The sequence below is a fragment of the Balaenoptera acutorostrata genome, chromosome 1, assembly GCF_949987535.1.
Source record: "Balaenoptera acutorostrata chromosome 1, mBalAcu1.1, whole genome shotgun sequence".
NCBI lineage: Eukaryota > Metazoa > Chordata > Mammalia > Artiodactyla > Balaenopteridae > Balaenoptera > Balaenoptera acutorostrata.
Window position 1 is genome coordinate 17,753,711 of NC_080064.1, and position 23,368 is coordinate 17,777,078.

At 54.7% G+C, this 23,368-nt stretch overlaps 1 protein-coding gene across 1 annotated transcript in view; it reads left to right on the plus strand.

Annotated features, from left to right (window-relative positions):
• Nucleotides 1-14,556, plus strand: part of EPHA8 (EPH receptor A8) — a 35,449-nt gene extending 20,893 nt beyond the window's left edge. The window contains exons 5-17 of the mRNA XM_057550867.1: nt 1,145-1,480; nt 5,661-5,785; nt 5,861-6,023; nt 7,295-7,388; nt 8,399-8,466; nt 9,180-9,344; nt 9,544-9,729; nt 10,012-10,073; nt 10,646-10,855; nt 11,620-11,769; nt 11,856-12,046; nt 12,320-12,493; nt 12,639-14,556. Of these exons, the coding sequence (XP_057406850.1) occupies nt 1,145-1,480; nt 5,661-5,785; nt 5,861-6,023; nt 7,295-7,388; nt 8,399-8,466; nt 9,180-9,344; nt 9,544-9,729; nt 10,012-10,073; nt 10,646-10,855; nt 11,620-11,769; nt 11,856-12,046; nt 12,320-12,493; nt 12,639-12,753 (2,039 nt within the window). The 3' untranslated portion in view covers nt 12,754-14,556. The remainder of the gene's footprint in view (nt 1-1,144; nt 1,481-5,660; nt 5,786-5,860; nt 6,024-7,294; nt 7,389-8,398; nt 8,467-9,179; nt 9,345-9,543; nt 9,730-10,011; nt 10,074-10,645; nt 10,856-11,619; nt 11,770-11,855; nt 12,047-12,319; nt 12,494-12,638) is intronic.
• Nucleotides 14,557-23,368: the final 8,812 nt, after the last annotated feature.

Genomic DNA, 23,368 nt, shown 5'->3' on the forward strand with positions numbered 1-23,368 from the left:
TTACTCGGTGCTGCTGGGTTTTGCCCCAGAATTTACCCCAACCTGATCTCCATCTCCCCCTCCCCCAACTTCCATCACCACCCAGCCCCAGACCCCCTGCACAGGGCAGGTAAGGGCCCAGGTGTATTCACATTGCTACACACACGCACACACACACACACTACACACAGATACACCACACCACACCCAGGCGCACGAGTAAACCCTTCTTCCCTCCCTCCCTCCCTCCCTCCCCTGTTCGGCCCAGACGTGTGCCTTTGCCCCATGTAGGACCTGCTGGGGCAGAAAGGATTGCTGAGGGGCATGGTGACTGCTCTGGGCTCCTCAGGCCAGGTGAGCCTGGCTCTAGGTCACGAGCATTTGCACTCAGCTGGCTGGACTCCAGTTTCTCTCCAAATCCACAATCCAGTGCCCTCCAGTTCTAGGAATCTTAAGACTGTAAAAGACTAGGCTTTTAGTATTCCATACCCTGCAGAGTCTAAGGTTCTTTATGATTCTGAGATTCTACAATTCTATTTTCTTAAGATCTAAGATTCCCAGCTTAGGATTCTGAGAGTTGGAATTCCATCGTCCCTCAGGCCCTCCTGGTTCAAATCCCCACCCCCAGGATCCTACCCCAACTCCCAGCCCCCAGCCCCACCCCTCTCTCCAGTGTCCTTGTGCTGCCCAGACTGGGGCTCCCATCCTGGGGCAGTGGGGAGGGGTCACTTGGCACACGGAGCTCTGCTTTTCTCCACCACAGTGTTCGGTGTCATTTACATTAAGTTCAGCCAGGGGGTTAAGGAGTGGAGTGGGGGATGCAGATGACTGGGGCATCTCACACCCAGGGTAGCTGCTATGTGCAGTCTCTCCCCAGCTCTGGATGAAAATTTTGTGAAGCACAAACCCCAGGATCCGGGTGGTGCTACATGGGGTGGGGGAAGGGTGGCTTCTGTGCCCAGACCCTGACTGTGCTCCCAATCTGATGGCAGAGACACTGCCTCTGCCCTCGGGGAGCTTCCAGAGGATGGAGTAGGTGTGCCCTTATCCTTAGGGAGCCCCAAGTATCATGGGGAAACCACAGCCCTTCCCTGATCTGATGGGGGAGACTAGACCAGCCCAAATATGTGCCCTCCACGCCCACCTGTCATTCTCTGCTTTCCAGGCCCCCCGTCGGCACCAGTGAATCTGATCTCCAGCGTGAATGGGACTTCTGTGACCCTGGAGTGGGCCCCTCCACTGGACCGGGGCGGCCGCAGTGACATCACCTACAATGCCGTGTGCCGCCGCTGCCCCTGGGCCTTGGGCCACTGCGAGACGTGCGGGAGCAGCACCCGCTTCGTGCCCCAGCAGACCAGCCTGGTGCAGGCCAGCCTGCTGGTGGCCAACCTGCTGGCCCACATGAACTACTCCTTCTGGATCGAGGCCGTCAACGGTGTGTCCGACCTGAGCCCAGAGCCCCGCCGGGCTGCCGTCGTCAACATCACCACGAACCAGGCAGGTAGGCGGAGCCGCCCGTCCCCAGCTCCCGGGCCCTTCGTCCTCCCCGGCATCCGACTTGCTGTGGCGTTTGGGCAAGTGCCTGCCTCTCTGGGCTCCGCCTTCCTCACCAGGACTCTGAGCTCCAGGCTTTGCGCCCTTAGAAAAGTGAAACATGTTCTATAAGTGGAAGGAAACCAAAAAGCACAGAGGCAGGCTAGCATGGCCATCCCAGGCCTGGGTTCTAGAATTTTCCCTCTCTGCCTCTGTCTCCTCCCTGTTGTAATAGGAGTAATAATACCTGCTCTGTTACTGAGGCTTAAATGAAGGAAGTGAAAATGCTTAGCCCGGTACCTGGCCCACGGTACGTGCTCAATAAATGTCATTAAAATATCAAATCACTCTGATTATCATTTTCCAGAACAGCTGCCACTGCTGCCCCTGGGATGGATCTGGTCATACTGGTTTGGACGACAACCACTTATCTCTCTGTTTCTAGCCAGTTGTTGGACTGAAGTTAGCCCCTTTCTTTCCAAATTCTGGTGGGTCCTGCCTGTCGAGTGGTAGCCTGACCCGAGGGCCGCCTGCGGCAGTTTCCCTGCTAACAGCGCCCCTGTCACGTGCCCTGTGGCTCCTCACCCCCGTCTCCTCCCAACACCACGCAGGCCTGGCTCAGTGACTCCGTTCCCACCGTGTCACAGAGGAGGAGCTGCGGCCCGGAGCCAGCCAGGGTCACCACATAGAAGTGGCAGAGTCAGGATTCGAACCCAGGTCTGTCTCACTCCCAGGTGAAATAGGCTTCCCCACCCTGAACCCAGGGCACCCCCTCCCTGATGCCAGGGCTCCATCCTCCCAAGAGACCCTCATTCCTCTGGCACCTGTGGAGCACCGGTGAGATGCCACGCTCTCTGCTCGGTGCTAGTGACGCAATCGGGAGTAGGCCCTTGTGCGTGGGGCCAGGCCCCGCCCCTGCCCACGTGTCTCTTGGGGGCCGAGACAGGTGTCTGGCTGGTCAGGGGCGGAGGGCGGAGCAGAGAACCTGCGGCCCTCACACTGCTCCGTGTGCTCTATCATTAAAAAGAACAGCCTCCCGTGAGCCCGCACGCCCTTCCAGCCACGAGACTACTTCTCTTCACGTGGAAGCTTCCTTAAAGAGCTGTCTTGCCCTCGCATCTGCGTCCTCTCCTCTGTGGGCCTCTTCGGGCACCTCCAGTCGGGCGCCTTTGCCCACCTGTCCCCAGAAATTCAGTTTGCGGTGGGCACTCCACCCTCCCACCCCCCGCTCTTCTTCCCTCCTTCTTGGAGTACTTTTCTCTTGCCTTCCATGCCCAACCCACCCCCCACTTTCCATCCAGCTCTCCGGCCTGTCCTTCTCCATCTCCACCAGCCCCTTCTCTCTGCACAACTTCCCGAAAGCTGGAGGACCCCAGGCACGTCCGGACCCTCCTCTCTTTCCTACTTACCCAGCTCCATCTTGCCCGAGTGACCTTATCAGGGCCCACGGCTTTGAATTCCACCTTCATGCTGACGTCCCCCAAGTGTGTCACCAGCACAGGCCTCTCCCCTGAGGCCCAGCTCCCCACTCCCATCTCCACTTGAGGTGTTTCAGACACACAGAACCCCCAAACCAGCCCCTTCCCCAGGCCCCCATCTCAGGACGTGGCACCACTGTTCGTGGGGTTACTTGAGCCCCAAACCCAGCCGTCATCCTTGGCTCTCCCTCCCTCGTGCCTCGTCCACCCACCAGCCAGTCCCACTGGGTCTCCCTTCAGCGTGACCCCCTCCACACTCCGACCCCTCCACCCCACACGCACACATGCCCTCGGTCCTAGTCAGCTCAGGCTGTCGTAACACATACCATAGACTGGGGCTTAAAGCACAGACATTTACCACTCACAGTTCTGGAGGCCACAAATCCAAGGTCAAGGTGCCGGCCAGTTTGGCTCCTGGTGAGAACCCTCTTCCTGGCTTGCAGACGGCTGCCTTCTCGCTGTGTCCTCACATGGCAGAGAGAGAGAAGGAAAGAGAGAAAGAACTCTCTGGTGTCTCTTCTTAGAAAGGCATCAATGCCATCATGAGGGCCCCCATCTAAACCTCATTATCTCCTTAAGGCTCCATCTCCAGATACTATCGTGTTGGGGGTTAGGGCTCCAGTAGACGAATTTTGGGAGGGGGACACAATTCAGCCATCTCACGTTGCCTGGACAACCCTGCACCATGATTCAGGGGACCCATCGGACCCTCCCCTGCCCACCTCCCCAGCCTCACCCCATCCACTGTCGCCGGGCTCTCTCCCTTCCAGCCACACTGGCCTCTGGTCCTCATCCTTGGACACACCAAGCCCTTCCCTGCCCTGGGCCTTGGCCCTGCCTCTCGGTCAGAATGACGTGCTCCTCCCCGTGACGTTCCCCTCGCTGCCTCCTTCAGTCCTCGGTTAGCTGTCCCCCACCTCTGGGAGGCCCACCCTGACCACCTCAGCTGAAATGGCCCAGTTCCCTCCTGGGCCCCTGCAGACGTAAGGTCCTCTCCATCACAGCACCCTCTTCATGTCTTTCATGGCACCTAGCATACCTGTAATTATGCATTGATTTGTTCTCTTATTAACTCTGTCTCTCTTAACTAGACCATAAGCTCCTTGAGGGCTGTCTTGGGCACTGCAGTATCCCCAGGTCCTAGCCCACTGCCCAGCACGTGGGAGTCATTCAGGAAATTCTAGGGGGATGATCCAGTGGACACCCACAGCTCTGGGCTGGGGGCCTGGGGCAGACAGCAGCCCTGAGCAAATGGGGGAGGTCTGTCCTCAGAGACCACTTGCCCCTCCCCCTCCCCGTGCCTCCCCATAGCCTCTTGCCTATGACCCCCTCCTCCCTGGAGCCCTCTCTGGTGCTCTGCCCTGTTTCCCTCCCACCTCTGAGCCCCAGTCTCCCTGTGTGTCTGCCCCACTCACACAGCACCTCCTGCCTTGCAAATTTGTTGCCTAGAGGCACCCATGTGTTCCTGGCACCGGTGTCTGTCGCACACATACAGTGGTCTTCTCTGATCCTCACCTCCGCCTGGCAGCTGGTGCCCACCAGCTTCACTTTCTGGGTGGAGAAACTGCCCAGAGGTAGTCATGGGCCCAGCCAGCAAGAGACGGGCCAGGTTGTGAAGCCAGACCTGATTCCCAGGCTGGTGGGGTCTCCCCTGTACCACACCCTCCAACTTAACTCTCGAGTTGCTTCTTAATTTTTCATGTCAGCGTCATCCAGCAACATTTATTGGGCACCTACTATGTGCAGTCCCTGCCTCAGGGAGCTCCCACGTGTGCAGAGAGATAGGATGCCCAGTTTTGAGGCCAGAGCTGGCCACATGGGGCAGGTGGGGGGGCACGGGAGGAGTAGGGCAGAGTCGGAACTCGGGTGAGCAGAGGGGGAAGAGGAGGCCTGCGGCTGGAGGGGTCAGGGAGGACTGGATTGCAGCTCTGAGGGCAGTCCCTTCGGTTTGGCTGTGGCTGGGTCGACATCCGACCCTTCCCAACAGACTCACCTCAGGGGTAATTGCTCTGAGCACAGGAGTGGGGGAGAGAATGGGTGGATGAGGGAATGAACAAGGGGGCCAAAGGGTGACCTAGTGTGACTTCGAGAATACTTGGGCTCACATGGGCCTCAGGCTCAGCTCATGTCCCTCCAAACCCAGGCAGTGAGGGCGTTGGTTCCTTTGATTCTTCCCCTCCCTTCTCCTTTTCTTCCTCCTTCCTCGAGTGCTCCTGAGAGCCTGCTACACACCAGGCCCTGGGCGGGGGTGGGTGACACGGAGACAGAGACATCAGGTGATGGGGCCTCAGGGTCGACAAGTGCGGCTGCTTGATGGGGCTGGCGGGGGTCCAGCATGCTTCCAGTGGATGGGCTTGGCCAGAGAGGAGGAGGAGACAGTGGAAGTTGGGGGGTCAGGCCTCATCTGGGTCAAGCCAACCCCAGCATCGCAGTTGGGAACCAGCCTGTGCCAACCCCAGATAACTGACCAGGGTGGCAGCCAGTGATTTGCCAGGAGGAGCAGAGGGTACTGGCTCTCCTGGGGCGGCGGCAGGACAGTTAGCAAGGTGAGTGTGGCCCAAGCCGGCATCCCTGGGCGGGGCCTGAGGAAGGGGCAGACAGAGGCCAGTCCCCATCATCACCCATCCACCCATCTGACCTGACCGAGCTCCCTTCCCTCCCCCGCCCCAGCCCCGTCCCAGGTGGTGGTGATCCGCCAGGAGCGGGCGGGGCAGACCAGCGTCTCGCTGCTGTGGCAGGAGCCAGAGCAGCCCAATGGCATCATCCTGGAGTACGAGATCAAGTACTACGAGAAGGTACCCACAGGGGAGGGAGGAAGAGGGAGGCCACCAGGCCAGGGACCTTTGGCTGACCACCCCTCCCACGGGCAGGACAAGGAGATGCAGAGCTACTCCACCCTCAAGGCTGTCACCACCAGGGCCACCGTCTCGGGCCTCAAGCCGGGCACCCGCTACGTGTTCCAGGTCCGAGCCCGCACCTCGGCTGGCTGCGGCCGCTTCAGCCAGGCCATGGAGGTGGAGACCGGGAAACCCCGTGAGTGCAGGGAGGGGGTGGGCGAGGGAGCTGGGCCAGGTGCCAGGGCCAGGGCCAGGGTCGTGGTGGTCAGAGGAGGGGAACTAGTGCATGCTGAGCTGGTGCATGGGCCAGATCAGCATTTTTACAGGTGAAAAACCTGAGGCTCAGAGAAAGAAAGTTACATGCCTTAGGTGACAGAGCTCATAACAGCCCATTAACTGCAGGCTTTCCCCGAGCATCAGTGTGACTTGCAGGCATCATGGTGCCCTTTGCTAGCAGGATAACCTTATAATCGTCCCAGAGACCCTCTAGTGAGTTGGCAATATCCACATCCCCATTTTACAGGTGAGGAAAATGAGGGTCAGAGCAGTAAAGCGAACTGCCCAAGGTTACCCAGCAGAGCAAGACTTGAACCTGGTCAGCTTGGGGACAAACTCTGTGCCCTTCCCCAGTATCATCCTGCCCTGCACCCCCCGCCTCCAGAACAGTGGTTCCCACGGTGTAGTCCAGGACCAGCAGCAGCTGCAGCCCCTGGGAGCCATCAGAAATTCTGATTCTCAGGCCCCACCCCAGACCTTCGGAAGCAGAAACCCTGGCGCTGGGGACCCAGAAATTTTGGGTTGATCGTACCCTCAGGGTGATTCTGAGGCACATTCAAGCTTGGGAACCCCCTGCCCCTATCTCCAGCCCGTTGGGGTCTTCTCCTATACTCCGCACCCTCCAGGGGGGCAGTGCTAAGACAGAGGGTTCAAGGCTGAGTTGATGACCTTCCTCAACCTGGGCACCCCCTTGGCACTTGTGTGTCTCAGGTGCTCTTAGGTCTGATACCATGTTGAGACCGCCCAGGTAGGAATCCTGCCCGGCTCCATCCCGTTTACTGTGTGTCCTTGAGTAAGTTCCTTGAGTTCTCTGGGCCTCGGTTTTCTCATGTGACAACTAACGATAATACTGGGCTATCCCTGGAAGGGATATGGGTTACTGACTGGAATGTGCAGCTCTCAGTGTATTCCGCTTTGTCACTGTTACAGTAACGGGCAGGACAGGCATTTTTGGACTCATGCTACAGGTGAGAAAGCTAAGGCTCAGAGAAGTCTAGTGACTCCGCCCAGGTTACACAGTCCCGGGACGTGGTGGCACCCGGTTGGAAAGCAGGATATTGAAGGGGAAACTTGTAGAGGGGAGGGTGGGGCAGAGGAGGGTGTGGCCTGGCCCCGGGAAGGCTGCCAGACCTCTGGGCCTGAGGCCAGGGCCGAGTGGCTGGCCCCCCCCAGCCTGGCTTCCCCCCACAGGTCCCCGCCACGACACCCGGACCATCGTCTGGATCTGCCTGACCCTCATCGCTGGCCTGGTCGTGCTTCTGCTCCTGCTCATCTGCAAGAAGAGGTGGGTGGTCCTGGCCCCCAGCCACCCCAAACCCCTCCCCCGGAGCACTGTGTCTCCTGCCTGCCCCCGGCCCCGCTGAGCCAGTGATCCCCTGTGCCTGGGCTCACTTACAGATACACCTGTTCTTCCTTCCTCCTTCTTGGAACGCTTTTCTCTTGCCTTCCATGTCCGGCTCACCCCACCCCCCACCCCTGCCACTTTCCATCCACCTGTCTGGCCTGCCCTCCATCTCCACCAGCCCCTTCTCTCTGCACAACTTCCTGAAAGCTGGAGGACCCCAGGCTGGTCTGGGACCCTTTTCTCTTTCCTACTTACCCAGCTCCATCTTGCCTGAGTGACCTTCTCAGGGCCCACGGCTTTGAATTCTACCTTCATGCTGATATCCCCCAAGTGTGTCACCAGCACAGGCCTCTCCGCTGAGGTCCAGCTGCCCACTCCCATCTCCACTCAGACGTGTTTCAGACACACAGCACCCCTAAACCAGCCCACCGACTAAGTAGGTGTCAGAACTGGGACAGGACCCAGGTCTGTTAAAACTAAAGACCATGCTCTTACTTACTCTCCCCCTCCCACTCTGTTCCAGAGGGAGGTGGTGTGGGCTTAGGGTCCCACTCAGCGAGAATTGGAAAGATCATCCATAGATGGAGAAACTGAGGTCCAGGGAAGGGAAGGAGCTTGCCAAGGTCACACGGCGGAGTTGACATCAGAAGCCTCATCTCCCAGCCCCTCTACCAGGGGTGCTTTCGTGTAACATTGAGCCAATAATGCCATAGACTTTGCTGTGAGGGCCAAGTGGACTTGACTTTGTAAATTATATGGTGTTTGTAAATGTCAAGAGTGTCACAGTTCAGCTGGGTTGAGAGCCTGAGGTTGGGACTCCCCCCCCCGCAGGGGAAGGGGCTGGGGTGGCAGAAGCTGACCTGAAAGGGGAAAGGGGGTAGAAGGGAGGAGTTTGGACGTGTCCCTGAACGGGGTCAGAGCTGAAGCCAGGGACGGTCCACCCTCCACAGGCACTGCGGCTACAGCAAGGCCTTCCAGCACTCGGACGAGGAGAAGATGCACTATCAGAACGGGCAGGGTGAGTGCAGGGCCCGGGGATCTGGATGCAGAAGAGGAGGTCGCAGTAGGAACCAGTGCCGGTTTGGGGGTGGCGCAGGTGGGAAGGAGAAAGGTGCCCACAGAAAAGACTAGAGCCCCAGAGAGAGACAGCGGGCTGTCACAGAGACCCGAGACCCACATACAACTTTGGGGGGTCATATGCTCTTGGACAAGAACCCCTGCTACAGAGAACTTTTTCAGGACCCTGCAGAAACCTCAGAAAACAGGGCAAATATGGGGACGCCTACCTCAATGCCCCACTTCTTTGCCCACGGCAGAGTCAATCATGGTACTGATTCCCATGGAGCCTGAATGCAGTCTCAGAATCCTTCTTAACACAGTCTTCTGGAGAAGCGCTTTCCATCAATCTGAGTTGGCACTGTGATGTGACCTTTTTTGGTCACATTCCTACCCTAGGACAATTGAGAAAGGTCTTAAGGACCCTAAAAGTGACCCCAGAAAAATGACAGACAGGCTCAGAACTCACGAGAAATCCCAAACTCCCCAGAGCTACTCCACAGAGACCCTGCTTTCACGTGGCAAGCACTTATTGGGCACCTACTGTTTGCCACCACGTCCTGGGATTCCTGGAGACACTTCTCACCACCCCGAGTCCCGTCCCAGGCCCAGGGAATGCTGGGAGAGAAAGTCCTCATGGGGCCCACCGATGGCCCTTCTCTCCTGGCCCTTCAGCACCTCCACCCGTCTTCCTGCCCCTGCACCACCCTCCGGGGAAGATCCCAGAGCCCCAGTTCTATGCAGAACCCCACACCTACGAGGAGCCGGGCCGGGCGGGCCGCGCTTTCACCCGCGAGATCGAGGCCTCTAGAATCCACATCGAGAAGATCATCGGCTCCGGTGAGCTTCAGGGATTGTGAGCGTCTGGACATCACAGGGGGTGCCCAGGGGAGGGACACCCAGTGCAGAGGGACACGGGAGCTAAGATGCCCCACATGGCCAGACACTCGGGTGTGCGGGGCTGGGAGAGTGCGGAGTCTGGGGTGAGGGGAGGAAGGTCCCACCGCCCACCCCCTGCCTGCCTCACTTGGGTTCACAGGAGAGTCCGGGGAAGTCTGCTACGGGCGTCTGCAGGTGCCGGGGCAGCGGGACATGCCCGTGGCCATCAAGACCCTCAAAGCCGGCTACACGGAGCGACAGCGGCGGGACTTTCTGAGTGAGGCATCCATCATGGGTCAGTTTGACCACCCCAATATCATCCGCCTTGAAGGTGTCGTCACCCGTGGTAGGTGCCAGGCGACGGCAGCCTCACCCTGCAGGGCCCCTCCTGCTGGGGTCAGGGCTCTAGGTCCATCCCCAGACCACCCTGCCCTGCCCTATCCCCCTGGCTCAGGTCCCCAGATGACTTGGCAGGGAAGGGGGCCAGAGCCTGGAACCCCAGTGGAAACCCTACGTTCCCTGGGGCCCTGGGTGCTGGCCCAGCTCCTGGCAGCTCATAGCGGGGGCGGGGGGGACATGTTCCTGATCCCCCCACCAGTAGCCACCTCCTCCCCGTCGCCCTCCCCAGGCCAGCTGGCAATGATCGTGACCGAGTACATGGAGAACGGCTCTCTGGACACCTTCCTGAGGGTGCGTGCCCCGCCCCTCCTTTCACCTGGGCCGGGGGAGGGAAGTTCAGTCTGGGTGGTGGGAGATAATGTGAGACCTCCAGATACTCCCTCCTCCCCAGAGCTTGGACCCAGCAGACCTGGGGAAGGGCGAGCCAGGTGTGGGGAGGGGTCTTCAGGGTCAGCCCATCAAACTGCCTTTCAGCCCCCCATCATGTGGAAGTCCCTCTGCTGCACGGGTCCTGATGCGCTGTCCTGCACACAGGCTAAGAGGGGTGCCTCTGTGGGGACCCAGGGCCCCAGTCAGCTGGGAGGCATGGCGGGTGGTGGTGGAAATCCCTAGATTCCCAGCCCTCGCCGTGCCGTTTATCTGCTGGGTGCTCTTAGGCACAGGGCGAAACCTCTCTGGGCCTCCATTTCTCCTTCTGCAAAATGGATGACCAGTCACTGCCCCCCTACCTACCTCTCAGGGTTGCTGTGAATGTAAATGAGACGTGAGAACAAACCTTAAACAGCAATATGCTTCCTAAGCAGTGAGGCACTTTGTAAACTGCAAAGAGCCTTCCTGAAGCCCAAGCCACGTCCCCCCTGCAGACTCACGATGGGCAGTTCACCATCATGCAGCTGGTGGGCATGCTCAGAGGAGTGGGCGCCGGCATGCGCTACCTCTCGGACCTGGGCTACGTCCACCGCGACCTGGCTGCCCGCAACGTCCTGGTCGATGGCAACCTGGTCTGCAAGGTGTCTGACTTCGGGCTCTCGCGGGTGCTGGAGGACGACCCCAACGCCGCCTACACCACCACGGTGCGTAGCCCGCACCCCCTTTCCAGCAGGTCCTGGGATGGAGCCCCCCACGTGTCGTTAGGGAAGTTGGACGTTTCAGGGTTGCCTTCAACCTGGGGCGAGTCCTACCTCTTCTCTGCACCTCAGTTTGCACCAAAGCTTTCCCACCTCTGCTCCGTCACTAACTGGCTTGCGGAGATACCAGGGCCGGTCCCCCCATCCCTCACTCACTGGGAGATTTGGGGAGAGTTGGCATCTCTCTGAATAGCCTCCACTCCTCGTCTGTCTCTAACGTTTGACTAAAACCCAGCATTTTCAAAATGTGTTCTGGGGGGATTTGGGCTTCTCTAGCAGTGCTTTAGGGGCTGCCTTAACGGCGGAGGGCCTCCAGCCCTGCCTCAGTCAGGACCTTCCCTTAGGATCTCGCCCACTGAGCCTCCAAGTAAGGTTTCACGTAGAGAAAGGATTTTGTGACCAAAAAAAAACCCTCCAGGGGAGCTGGAAAATTACTAGACCACGTTCTCTGAGCTTCGTCACTTGTTCAGGCATCAACCTGTTGACCGATACTTACTGAGCATCTACTGGGTGCCAGGCCCTCCACCCACTGTCTTTTGTTCAGTCTCCACACCAGCTCCATGTGCAGGTCTCCCCCATCAGAACAGGTGCTCTTGGAAGGTGGAGGCCGTGTCTCTCCAACCAGCCTTCAAGTTTCCCAGCCCAGACCCCTGCCTTCAGCTCCCTGACGAGCTGGGGAGAAGCTCTCAACACTCGTGTGTCCGTCGCAGGGAGGGAAGATCCCTATCCGCTGGACGGCCCCCGAGGCCATCGCCTTCCGGACCTTCTCCTCGGCCAGCGACGTGTGGAGTTTTGGGGTGGTCATGTGGGAGGTGCTTGCCTACGGGGAGCGGCCCTACTGGAACATGACCAACCAGGACGTGAGTTCCGGAGCCTGGCTGGGCAGAGGCGGCCGGGGCCTCGGAGGGAGGGACCGCTCCAGCCCATCGCCGTGTTCTTCCCGCAGGTCATCAGCTCCGTGGAGGAGGGGTACCGCCTGCCCGCGCCCATGGGCTGCCCCCGCGCCCTGCACCAGCTCATGCTTGACTGCTGGCACAAGGACCGGGCCCAGCGGCCTCGCTTCTCCCAGATCGTCAGCGTCCTGGACACGCTGATCCACAGCCCTGAGAGTCTCAGGGCCACGGCCACTGTCAACAGGTGCCTGGCGCCCACCCCAGCTCCGCCCAAGCCCGGCTGCCCTCCCTGCTTGCCCTAGACAAGGCCCGGACTTAGTCCAGGCCTTGGGATGGCTCTGCCCCGACCCCTGGACCAGACCCAGCCTGGGCCCCTGACCCCTGTTCAGACCTCTACTTCCAAGCCTGCGGTCTAACCCTTCAGACCCTCCTTGCCACTGCCGAGCCTAGATGCAGGCTGAGTGGCTGGCGCCAGTGGCTCCTGGCAGACCACTTACCAAGCGCCCCTGTGCCTCAGGTGCCCGCCCCCCGCCTTTGCCCGGAGCTGCTTTGACCTGCGCGGGGGCGGGGGTGGCGGCGGGGGCCTCACCGTGGGGGATTGGCTGGACTCCATCCGCATGGGCCGCTACCGGGACCACTTCGCTGCCGGGGGTTACTCCTCTCTGGGCATGGTGCTACGTATGAATGCTCAGTAAGTGGTGGGCCCCTGGGGACGGGAGCAGGGGGAGAGGGCAGAGGCCAGAGGTGGAGCCGCTGAGGATGGCAGCTCCGGGGATGGGTATGTCCCCGTCTCCACAGCTCCCAGACTCCCAGGTCAGCACCGCCTTCCTTTACAGGGATGTGCGTGCCCTGGGCATCACCCTCATGGGCCACCAGAAGAAGATCCTGGGCAGCATCCAGACCATGAGGGCCCAGCTGACCAGCACCCAGGGGCCCCACCGGCACCTCTGACCAAACCGAGCCAGCCCCGGGTCATGCCAGCCGTCAGAGGACTTGCAGGGTTGGCCCCCCCCCCAGGCCTCTGTCCCTCCTCCTTGGCTGCCTTCCCCTCAGGTGCCAGGGAGGCTGAGGACTCCACCGCAAGACCTGGAGTTATCTGGGGTCAGGCCACCTGGGAAGGGACCTTTGGTGCCCAGCAGGGAGGGGACACCTGCCCCCAGGTCAGAGGGCCTTCTCTGTCCCAGAGGCTGGGGCCTCAATGCCACTGAGCCCAACAGCAATGTCGCTCACCTGCCTCTGTGTGTGTGCGCGTGTGCGTGAGGGTGCCTGTGTGCACGCACTCACATGCTGTAGGGGTGTGTTCTCACGAGGTCACAGGAGCCCTTGTGAACACGTGTGATCATGTGTGTGTGTGTCCACCCATCAGGTCCCCCATGGATGTGTGCCAGTTATGGTGAGTGTGCTTATTCGTTGAGGCTGGGGGCACATGTGTGTGACTGTGGATGGCATGTCATGAATGAGGACGCGAGTCACAGCGTGAGGATGCGTGAGCAGGGAACTCGGTGTGACACTGCCCATCAGATGTGGGCCCAGGTCCCAGCACCCACAGGGACTGGGGAGAAGCTCACACCCCTCCCCCAAGCCTGGAGGCTGGAGCCAGGGGCTACTTCCAAACCACACCAGCACCAGGCCCACCCTTGTCTCCGCCCGGGTGAGCCCACCCCCGGCTCTATCTCAGGTCTGAGCCCTCCATCTAGCTGGTGGGGGGCCGCCTGCCTCCTCCACCTGGCTCCCACCACTGCTTCAACAGGAAAACAGGGTTCCCGGCCAGCCCCTCTGGCCACCTTCTGTGTAGGCATCAACACAGGGTACGTGAGATGCCCTCAGCTGAACTTGGCTACCTGGCCAGGGGCCAGGGGCCACCAACTTCCTTCTAGTCTCTGATGCCCTGCACAGCCTAGGGTTCCTCACTCGGAAGTCCCTCTGCCAATCTCACTGCTCAGCCCTGGCCTGCCCCCCAGACCCACACCTAGGAAAAAGGACCGTAACATCCTAGTTTTTCAGCCCCGAGTCCACCCCTCCTGCACCTTCCGGGCAGACCAAGGGAGTGTGCCTTGTCCAAGGTCACATGGCAGCGAAGTTTCAGAGCTGAGCCTCCTCCCGGGGCTTTTTCCCCACGTCCTCCCGCACAGAGGAGGAAGTCACCCCCCACTCAGAGTTGACCCTCCCTCTAACGGCCCACCAGGGTATGTAAATATCTTTTTCTACCATGTCAGAATATTTTTTCCTCACTCCTGACAATGCAAAAATGGTCTTCAAAGCACATAAAAAGCACCCAGGGTGAGAAAGCCCCATCCCAGGGGAAGCTGGCAGGGCCCAAGGAACCCCACTGGGCAGGATGCCGGGTGACCACTGCCGGCCCCGAGGGAGGGGCAAGCCCAGCCCCACCCCCTGCCCAGCCCTCCCAGTAGCCAGCACGGCTGTTCCACGGAGACACCAGCACTGAGCCCCCCTCTCCCTCCTGCAATAATTCGGGGAGTCTCAGCCCCGCCCAGGTGCCGCGGCCAGCTCTCTACACCTCTATATATTATATTACTATATAGCCGAGCTGTTCTTCCTTCCTATGGAAGTCGGAAACATGGTCAGGACACGATCCGGGGAGGACCCTGTCTTCCTCCCACCCCCACCCGACTCTCACCCAGTTCCTGGGCTCTGGATCCTCACAGTCAGGGGGAACAGAGTGGGCCTGGCACTTGGGAAAGTGTGGCCCCTGCCCCCAGTGTGAGGTGCCCCTCAAAGTCCCAGGGATCTGCCTCTCTGTGGTCTCCATCCTGAATCTTGTACTTACCCACATTGAGAATAAATTCTGCCTCATCTTTGCCTGTGTCCCCTATTTTTTTCCCATTCCTACAACCTTGACCTCTCCTGGTAAGGAAGGAGCAACCTTATGCTGTGCACCTACTGTATGCATCCCATACATTTTTTTTTTCCCTCTCTGGTCTTCTCATCTATCCTAGGAGGTAGGATTCATGTGCCCATTTTGTGTAAGAGGAGGCTGAGTCTTATAACTTGCCTAAAGTCAGTTTTTGGGGGTCTGAATTGGAACCCAGGTTTTGTCCAACTCCAAAGCTCATGCTCTGCTAGGAAGCACCCCCAGTTCTTTCTTCTGTGAGGTACAGATGGTGCTTAACACTGGAGCTCAATCCCTTGTAGCTGGGCATCGCCCTTGCCTCGCGTTCTCTTGGGGAAGAAGGACAGCCCTGGAGGAGGAATGCATGAGAAAAGAGCGTCTCATGGGACAGCTTCCCTGGGAACAAGGGGCCCATTGAGAGACCTGGGTCCTATGGGGCAGGGAAGGGAAGACAGGATGCAAGCAGCTTCCATAGTTACATCAGGAGGCTGAGGACCCGACTCTGCTCCCAGAGAAAGGGGGCAGCAGCAAGAGAGAGGGTGGTGGCAGCAGAGCCCAACTGTGCCCATTTGAGTCAATGGCTCAGACATTTGGGGAAGATACCCCTGGGGTCTTGCTGATGAACAAGTAAATGGTCTCCAGTAGCCCCTCCAGCTGAGGGAAGTGTCTTCGTTCCTGCCTCTCCCTCAATTTGTGAAAGGGGGACCATGGAGAAAACACATTTATGTGTTTCCTACAATCTCACTAATAATCATGCTCAGAGAGGCCAATCCCACGTGGCAGAACCATCATGTAAGCTAGATCTGCCTGAGCTCAAGCCAGATGTGTTTCCCTCTGAAACTCTTAAACTCCAATCTAGGCGCCACCCCACGGAACCAGCTGTTTCCTATGAGGAAGAAGCTGTTATTACATAACTTCTCTTCCCTAAGGACCAACCATCTCAGTAGAACCTACTGAGCACCTACTATGTAGTGGGTGCCGCTGGGGATACAAAGCTGAACTCTAGGCGGAGGTACAGAGTGCACAAAAATGGTTCCCTCAATTGGATCCAGGGGGCTAAGTGTCCAGAAAATGGTGCATGCAGAGGGGTTAAAGGAGGTTAGAGGAGGCGTGTAGGGGAGATTGAGCCTGGAGGGCCAGGGTTGTCACCAAGGACCTCCTGGAGGAGGGAGAATTCAGCTGGGCATTGGAGGATGAGAAGGGTTTGGAGATTCATTTCCTAGGCAGTGCCCTGTGCAAGGATGGAATGCGGAGGAGATAAAGAATAACAGCCACAGGAGAAACAAATCATGCTCGTGGATGGGAAGCCTCCCTGTTATAAAGTTGACTAGTAGCTTCCAATTTAATCTATACATTTTATTCCCAATAACATTTGCAATGAGGTTTTCTCTGCAACTTGACAAGGTCATCCCAAAATGCATATGGAATAAAAAAGAACCCAGAATAGCTAAGACAGTTTTGAAGAAGAAAGAAGAGGAAGAGGAAGGGAACTTCACCCTGCCAGATCTCAATAATTACTATAAAGCTTTAATAATTAAAATCATTTGATTTAGTCCCAGGAATAGAGAAACATAAAAAGAACAGAATAATGTCTAGGAACAGTCCCAAATATATATGTGTTTGAAACATGGCAAGGGGTAGTCAATGAGTGATGTTAAGACAATTAAATACCCCCATGGAAAAAGATAAAAGTAGATTTCTGCTCACATGACTCACAAAATAAGTTCCAGGTTGATCAAAGTCCTAAATGTAAAAAGCAGACTATAAAGCTTTTACAAGAAAACAGGAAAATAACTTTACGATCTTAGAGTAGAAAATAAGACACAACAAGCACAAATGATAAAAGGAAATGATGATAAATCTTATTTCATTAAAATCAAAAACTTCTACATGACAAAAAATAAATTTGTTAAAGCCATGGCTGGGAGAAGATATTGGTAAACTGTACAACCAACCAAGAGAGAATTAGTTTCCAAAATTTAAAAAAAAAAAATTTTTTTAACTTCAAAGAATCAATTTACCAAAACATTCCAAAGCAATAAGAAAATGGACAAAAGCTATGAACAGAAAAATAACAGAGGAAGAAATTTGAATGGCCAATAAAGATATTAAAAAGATTCTCAACATCACTAGTAAACATGGAAATGAAAATTAAAACAAAAATTAGATAGCATATTACACCAATCTGATTGGCAAAATTCATCTATAACACTAGTATTGATGAACGTGGCGGGGGGGAATAGCAACGTTTATAAACTGCTGGTGGGAATGTAAATTGGTACAACTACATTGGAGAGAAATTTGGAAACAGTAAATCTTAAGATGAGACCCAGCAGCTCTGCCTTAGTGTGTGCCTGTCCTAGGTTAGGTCCCCTAAGCAGTGCCTGAGATTCTTGTGCAGGTGATTTATTGAGGGAGGGCTCTCATGTGAAGAGAGAAAGGCAGGCAGATAGGGTAGGAGGAAATGTTAAGTAATGGTGGGTTCTCAGTTGGAGATTAGCTTCAATCTGATCCTGTGGGGAGGTCTGGAGCATTAATAACATTGCAGAGCGGATCTGCCTTGAGGCAAGGGGGCCAGACTTTTGCACCCCCCATATCCATCAGTCATTGGCTATGGGCTGCCCAATGCAGGGGGGCAACTTATAACTTCCTGGATGAGGACATTCCCAAGAAGCTGTGAGCAGCTGTGAGCCCTTAGCAGCCAACACTCACAGCAGCTGGAGGATGAGTGCACCTGCAGTTCAAAGAATGTGGGTGGAGAGCCCAGAGTGTTTTCTATGCATCCTAGAGAAACTCATATGAAAAAGGATACATGGACAAGGATATTCATTGCACCTTAGTATGTGATAGAAAAATGGGGAGCAGCCTAACTGCCTCTCAGCAGGAGAACAGGAAAATAAGCTGCTTTATAAATATAATGAAATCATCTATCACAGTTAAAATGAACAAACTAGATCAACATGTCCCAGTATAGGTAAATCTCCAGAACATAAATATGGAGTGAAAAAATAAATGACAAAGGAATGTGTACACTACTATACCATTTATATAAACTTTTAAAATTTATGTAACAATAGAATTACAGGTTTTGCATGCATAACTAGATGAAGACAGTACACGTCTGGAACAGATAAACACCAGCTTCAGCTCAGTTACGTCTGGGGAATAAAGGCAAGGAGGAGAGGGGTATTGAACTGTATTGATAGGTTTCAGTTATTTTCTTTTTTAAAAAGAGAGGGCTCTGAAGCAAATATGGCAAAATGTTAACACCCATTTGATCTTGGTGGACACATACCCGTCTGTCACATTATTTTCTGATTTTTCTGTATGTTGAAATGTTTTATAATTAGAAAGTAATTAGGGCTGCTTTCAGGAATCAGCGTCTCGGGAGAAACCGGAACCAGCCCTTTGGAGAACTGGAGTGCGCTGTCCAGGGTGCTGGACTCCAATGGCTGGAGGCTGGTCGTGCAGCAACCGATCAGCAGGTCCTGTCAGCTCTCTCCGAACTGCATTCTAAATCTAACCATGTATCTCCACTTGCCCCCAAGTCTGAGCCACCACTACTCCCCTCCCCTGGAGGTCTGCGGGAGCCTCCTCATGGGTCCACCTGCTTCCTCTCTCGCCCCCATAATCCATTCTCCATGAATGGCCAGAGGGATCTTAAAAATTTAAAAGAGATCATGCCACTTCCCTAGTTATAAAACCCTCCAAAAGCTTTCTATCAAGTTGATAATGACATCTAAAATCCTCACCTGGCCTAAAACACCCAACATAACCCGCACCAGCTGGCCTCTCCAACCTCCCTCCACTCATCCTCCCCCTCACTCACGCCCTTCTTTTTACTTCTTGAACGTGCCAGGCCTTGGCATTAGCTCTTCCTCCTTCATGGGATGTTCTTCCATGTCTTCAAAATATTCAGCCAGACAGTGACTGCTTCTTCCTGAGTCACTTTCTACCATGTTACCCAATGTTATTTTTTTTATAGCCCTTAAAACCTGTTGAAGTTATACATGGTCTATTTACTTATTTTCTGCCCCCATCATTCAATACATTCTAAAAAGCAAGTATGGCATCTAATTTACTCAATGCTTTAACTCTAGCACACAGAACACTTGTGGCCCTCATCTGTGTGTAACAGGTGTTTGTTGAATGAATGAATGAATGTATATTTACTGAACACTTCTTCTGTGACAGGTCCTGCCTTGAATCTGTGAATTCTGGAATAAATAAGATAATTTTTGCCCTCAAGATGCTCACAGGCTAGAGAAAACATAGAAGCCAAATCATAGGATCATAGAATGTTGGAATAAGTTCCTTTGTTTTATTATAGAATTAGAGGGCTTTGAGGAACCAGATTGTTCATTCTCCACACCCTCTATGTTTCTTAAATAAAGAAACCCAGCCCTGCCTAGAGAGAGAAAAGGATTCAACCAAGTTCCCACAGCATCAGAGGCACAGTCTGGGTCTGAACCCAGGCCACCTAACTTTTCATAACGTGCATTAAAGAAAGGCTTCCCAAAGCAGCTTTGGACTGTCTTCTACCTCCTGGATCTTGGTATCACCATTCTAGGACCACCTGCAGAAGGGAAAAAAATTCCCCAGAGGAGCAGTTTGATGATCAAAAGGAAATCCTCAGACATATGAACACCTTACACTTTAATCAGATACAATGCCTGAATTTTCACCATTAGTATCTCATCTCTTTGGAGCAAGCCTTGCTCTACTTGGACTCCCCTGAGGAAACACAGAAGCCCCCTGGAAGAATAACCTTCTGGGCCCTGAGTGTGGGCAAAGCTGGCCAAACCCTCCCAGCCCTCTGAGGGAGCTTATGGGGAGAGGAAAACAGATGGTACAACTGGGGGTTAGAGGAGGTGTAGGAAGAGGTGATCCAAGGCACCAAGCCAACGTTCCTTATCTGGCCCCACCCATGTATCTTGTCTCATCCCTTGTGCCCACTCCCCAGAAAACCCACAGAGGACCCTACAGCCACAAGAAAACACCTGCAGGTCCATAAACATTCTCGGCCCTCTCCCATGGCTGTGGAACATGTATGTTTTCCACTAGAGAAATGTTCTTCCTCTCCCTTCCCCTCTGGTTAATTCCCCCCCTACTGAAGATCCCAACCTCTGGTACCCTTCTCCCTAATTTAGGGCTGGATGCCTCCCTTCTCTGAGCTCCCACAGACCCCCAGACTTCCCATTAAAACACTTATATTGCACTGTGATAGATTCCCCCCCCCCCTTCCCTGTGGACTGATTAAGGCCAGAGCTGTTCCTATTTAGCCAGAGAACCCCAGTGCTCAGCCCAGGGCTGGGTCATGGTCAGAATTCAGTGAATGAGAGAGACACAGGCAAATAACCTTACTGGGGCCCTGGGTATGTGCCCTATCTTGGGGTCAGTTTCTTCATCCTTCCCTTCCATGTGATCCTGAGCCCATTACATGGGGTCAATACTATACACACCACACAGGCTTGTCATGAGGATTAGAAGATGATGTGAGGGTAAGATACAAGGGGTCGTGTCTGGTGTTGGTCACTATAGCTGAAGGAAGGTGGCTGGGTGTCTCTGGGATGGTGCAAGGGTGAAGCTGTCGGTGAGCGTGGGTGAGGTCTTAGAAGCAGGAAGGGGTAGGCTAGCATCCTAGCCCCAGGGAAGGACCCTCACCATTGTTCCTCTATCATCTCTCATTTCACCTAGGGGATGATGGCCTAGGCCCGTGGATCACCACCTCTCAAACTCCATTCCCGATGCCTGGGCACCTCATTAGGACACCTCCATCTCTCCTACCCTAGGTGGCTGGGGAAGGGTCAGCTACTGGCGAGAAATTCGCAGTCCTTGGAGGGCTTGCATTTCCATGTCTCCTGTGTTGGGGCTGGTGGAAGGTGATGAATAAAAGATGGGAATGGGGGGAGCGCCTGTGGCTTTAAGAGAAATGTGATGAGCATTTAGAGTGGAGAGATTATCACAAGAGCTTCTCTCTGAATACCAAAGATGAGGGGTCCAGCATCAAATAAAATAAACCAAAATAAACCAGAAAGCCACCTTCCTGCTTTGAGATGGCAGGAGCCCAAGGGAAGAAGAAGGGGGCCCAGGGTCTTGGCTGGGCAGAGGGCAGGGGTAGAGGTGATGCAGGCTCAGGTGAAGGAAGCCAGGAACCATCAAGGGAAGGTTCAAGTGGAGGCATGACCAAGGTGACACAAGGGTTGGGGCCAAGGTGGTGAGGGGAGGGGAGCCCAGGTGCAGTCCCCTCCCTCCCAATGCTGACATCATCTTTGGATGCTAAAAAGTAATTATTCCTCCCCTCCTCCCCGGGCACGCACTTGTGTGAAAGAGGCCGTGAAGAAAAGGCTGTCTGTATGGCATCTAATGGGAACCTATGTGGGTGGCTTATTGTTATTAATACTAATGAGTCACTATTTACCACAATTTTATCATGTGCCAGACACAGTGACAAGTGCTTTCCATACATGCTTTCCAGTCCTCACAGAAGCCTTATGAGAGTGTTACTATTACTACCCCATTTTTACCAGTAAGGAAACCAAGGCTCTGGGAAATTATGTAACTTGCTCAGAGCTGGTGAGTGGTGAACCAGGATTCAGACCAGGTCAACCTGGCTTCTTGGGGAGGAGCACTGGTGAGGTGTGCTGGAGGGAGTGGTTAAGGATGTGGGCCCTGTCCTAAGCTCAGGAATCACCCAGTCAGTCAGCAGATCACACCTAGGAAACCCTCCCAGGCTCACTGGACCAAGAGGATGAGTGATGGGGCAGAGCCGGGGTGGGGGAGGCCCACTGTTATGGATTTGTGTTTCGATGACTCTGAGAGATCGTGCAAATATTTTTGTGCATGTGGTAGCATGTAACTGTGCAAAAGGGTATGTATGGCATTATCTCCAAGGGTATATACGACTGTTGGTGTAGGATTGTATGTGCATGTGTCTCTGCAAGTATGGCTCTGATGAGTAAGTATATGCCATGAAGGTAAAGGCGGCTGTGGTTAATGGATGTGTCTTTGTATGTAGAACCCAGCGACTAAAATACATAAAACACACAAATGTGTGTGATTGGTGTTGGTGTACTATTGTATATGCAGTTGTATGTGTGTGTGTGATATATATGTATTTCCATGACTGTGACATGAATCAGTGCGTGACTGAGTATATGAGTGGTGTGTCACTATGTAGAGGGTAGTAGGAGCATGTGTGTGTGTGTGTGTATGTGTCTGTGCATGCAGGGATGCCAAGCTCAGATGGTCACCTCTGATTCCCTCCCTCCCCTAGTCTCTCCTCCAGTGACAGAACTGCATGTTTGTCAAGATGCTCAGAATAGGAATCACTCTGCCTCAGTGTAAGGATCCTCACAGGAACATCCTGGACATGGAATGTCCAATTTCAGATGCACAGCAGAGCCCCAGAATCCAATTTAACACATGCATTTGACTCCTCCTCTGAGATCCTCCCAGTATCACTCACAGGCCAGGCAGACACTCCTGGCACTATCCTCAAGAAAGGCCAAGTCTCAGAGGGATTATGTACCAGGCCCTTTATATATATCTCCATCCTTCTTCCCATCCTTTCACAGCTGGGGAAACTGAGGCTCAGACAAGTTAAGGCTCTTGCCTCCAACTTCAGGTCCAAATTGCTTTCCCCCAACGTCCCCAATTTCTGAACTTATGCTCCATAATTTCTCCTAACTCTTGTCCTGCCTGAAACCAACACTTAGTCAATCATTTATTCAACATTTATTCAGCACTTCCACCCTGTGACCAGATAACCTGGCCTGCCAGTCTTTAGCCAGTTGTCTGAGGACTGGAGCCGTCACCTTCCCTGGACTGCACTGAGCCTCAAACCCAGCAGGACACTCTTGCAGCCAAACACTATGGAGCTGTCCTTGATGCTGATTCTGCATCTGCAGGCGCCTGACTCCAGGGCCTGGGCTGGGGCCACCTCTGGACTTTGAGAGGAGCTGTGGCTGGATTATTGGAAGTATTGAGTCATAGTCAGGGGAAGTGATTTTCCTGCTGTGCTCCATGTTGGCTTGGCACGTCTAGAGTCTTGCCTCTCTTCTTGCCTAAATACTTCTTTTGGAGTTTCTCAGGCACTGGGTGAGGCTGATGCAGCGTAGGTCCTGGTTCAGTAATATTTGGTAGCCTGTGCTGAAGGAGGTAAACAGAACCTTGGGTGTGTCAAGGGGAGGGTACCATGCTGAAAGGGGGGTCTGGGAACCATGGCAGCAGGAGATTGTGTCAAGACCCTAGTAAGGACAGGGGAGCATCGCCTATCATTGTCTTCAGATCCTGGAGGGGCTGTCCTGGGAAAGGGATTTGGGGTATTTCCTCCCACAATCGGAAGCTTGAGGCTTCAGAAAGGCAGATTTCAACTCTACTTAAGAAACCCTTCTTACAGTCAGAGTGCCCCCAGTGAAGGATAATTTTGCCTCAGGAAGAAATGAGCTTCCAGACAGTGAGAAAGACAAAACATCCCATTTTTCTAGGGTCCTCGTGAGAGCAGACCAGCCCTTAGGCACAATGGCTGCAATTTATTGAACACCTATTATGTGCCTGCCACGACCTATGGGCATGTATTCATTAGCCTCATGTTACAGAAGAGGAAACTGAGGCTCAGAGAGGGGAAGTGACTTGTTCAAGGTCACATGACTAGTAGGTAATTGAGCTGAAATCATGCCCACGTATGTGATTCCAAACTGTGCTATTAACCTC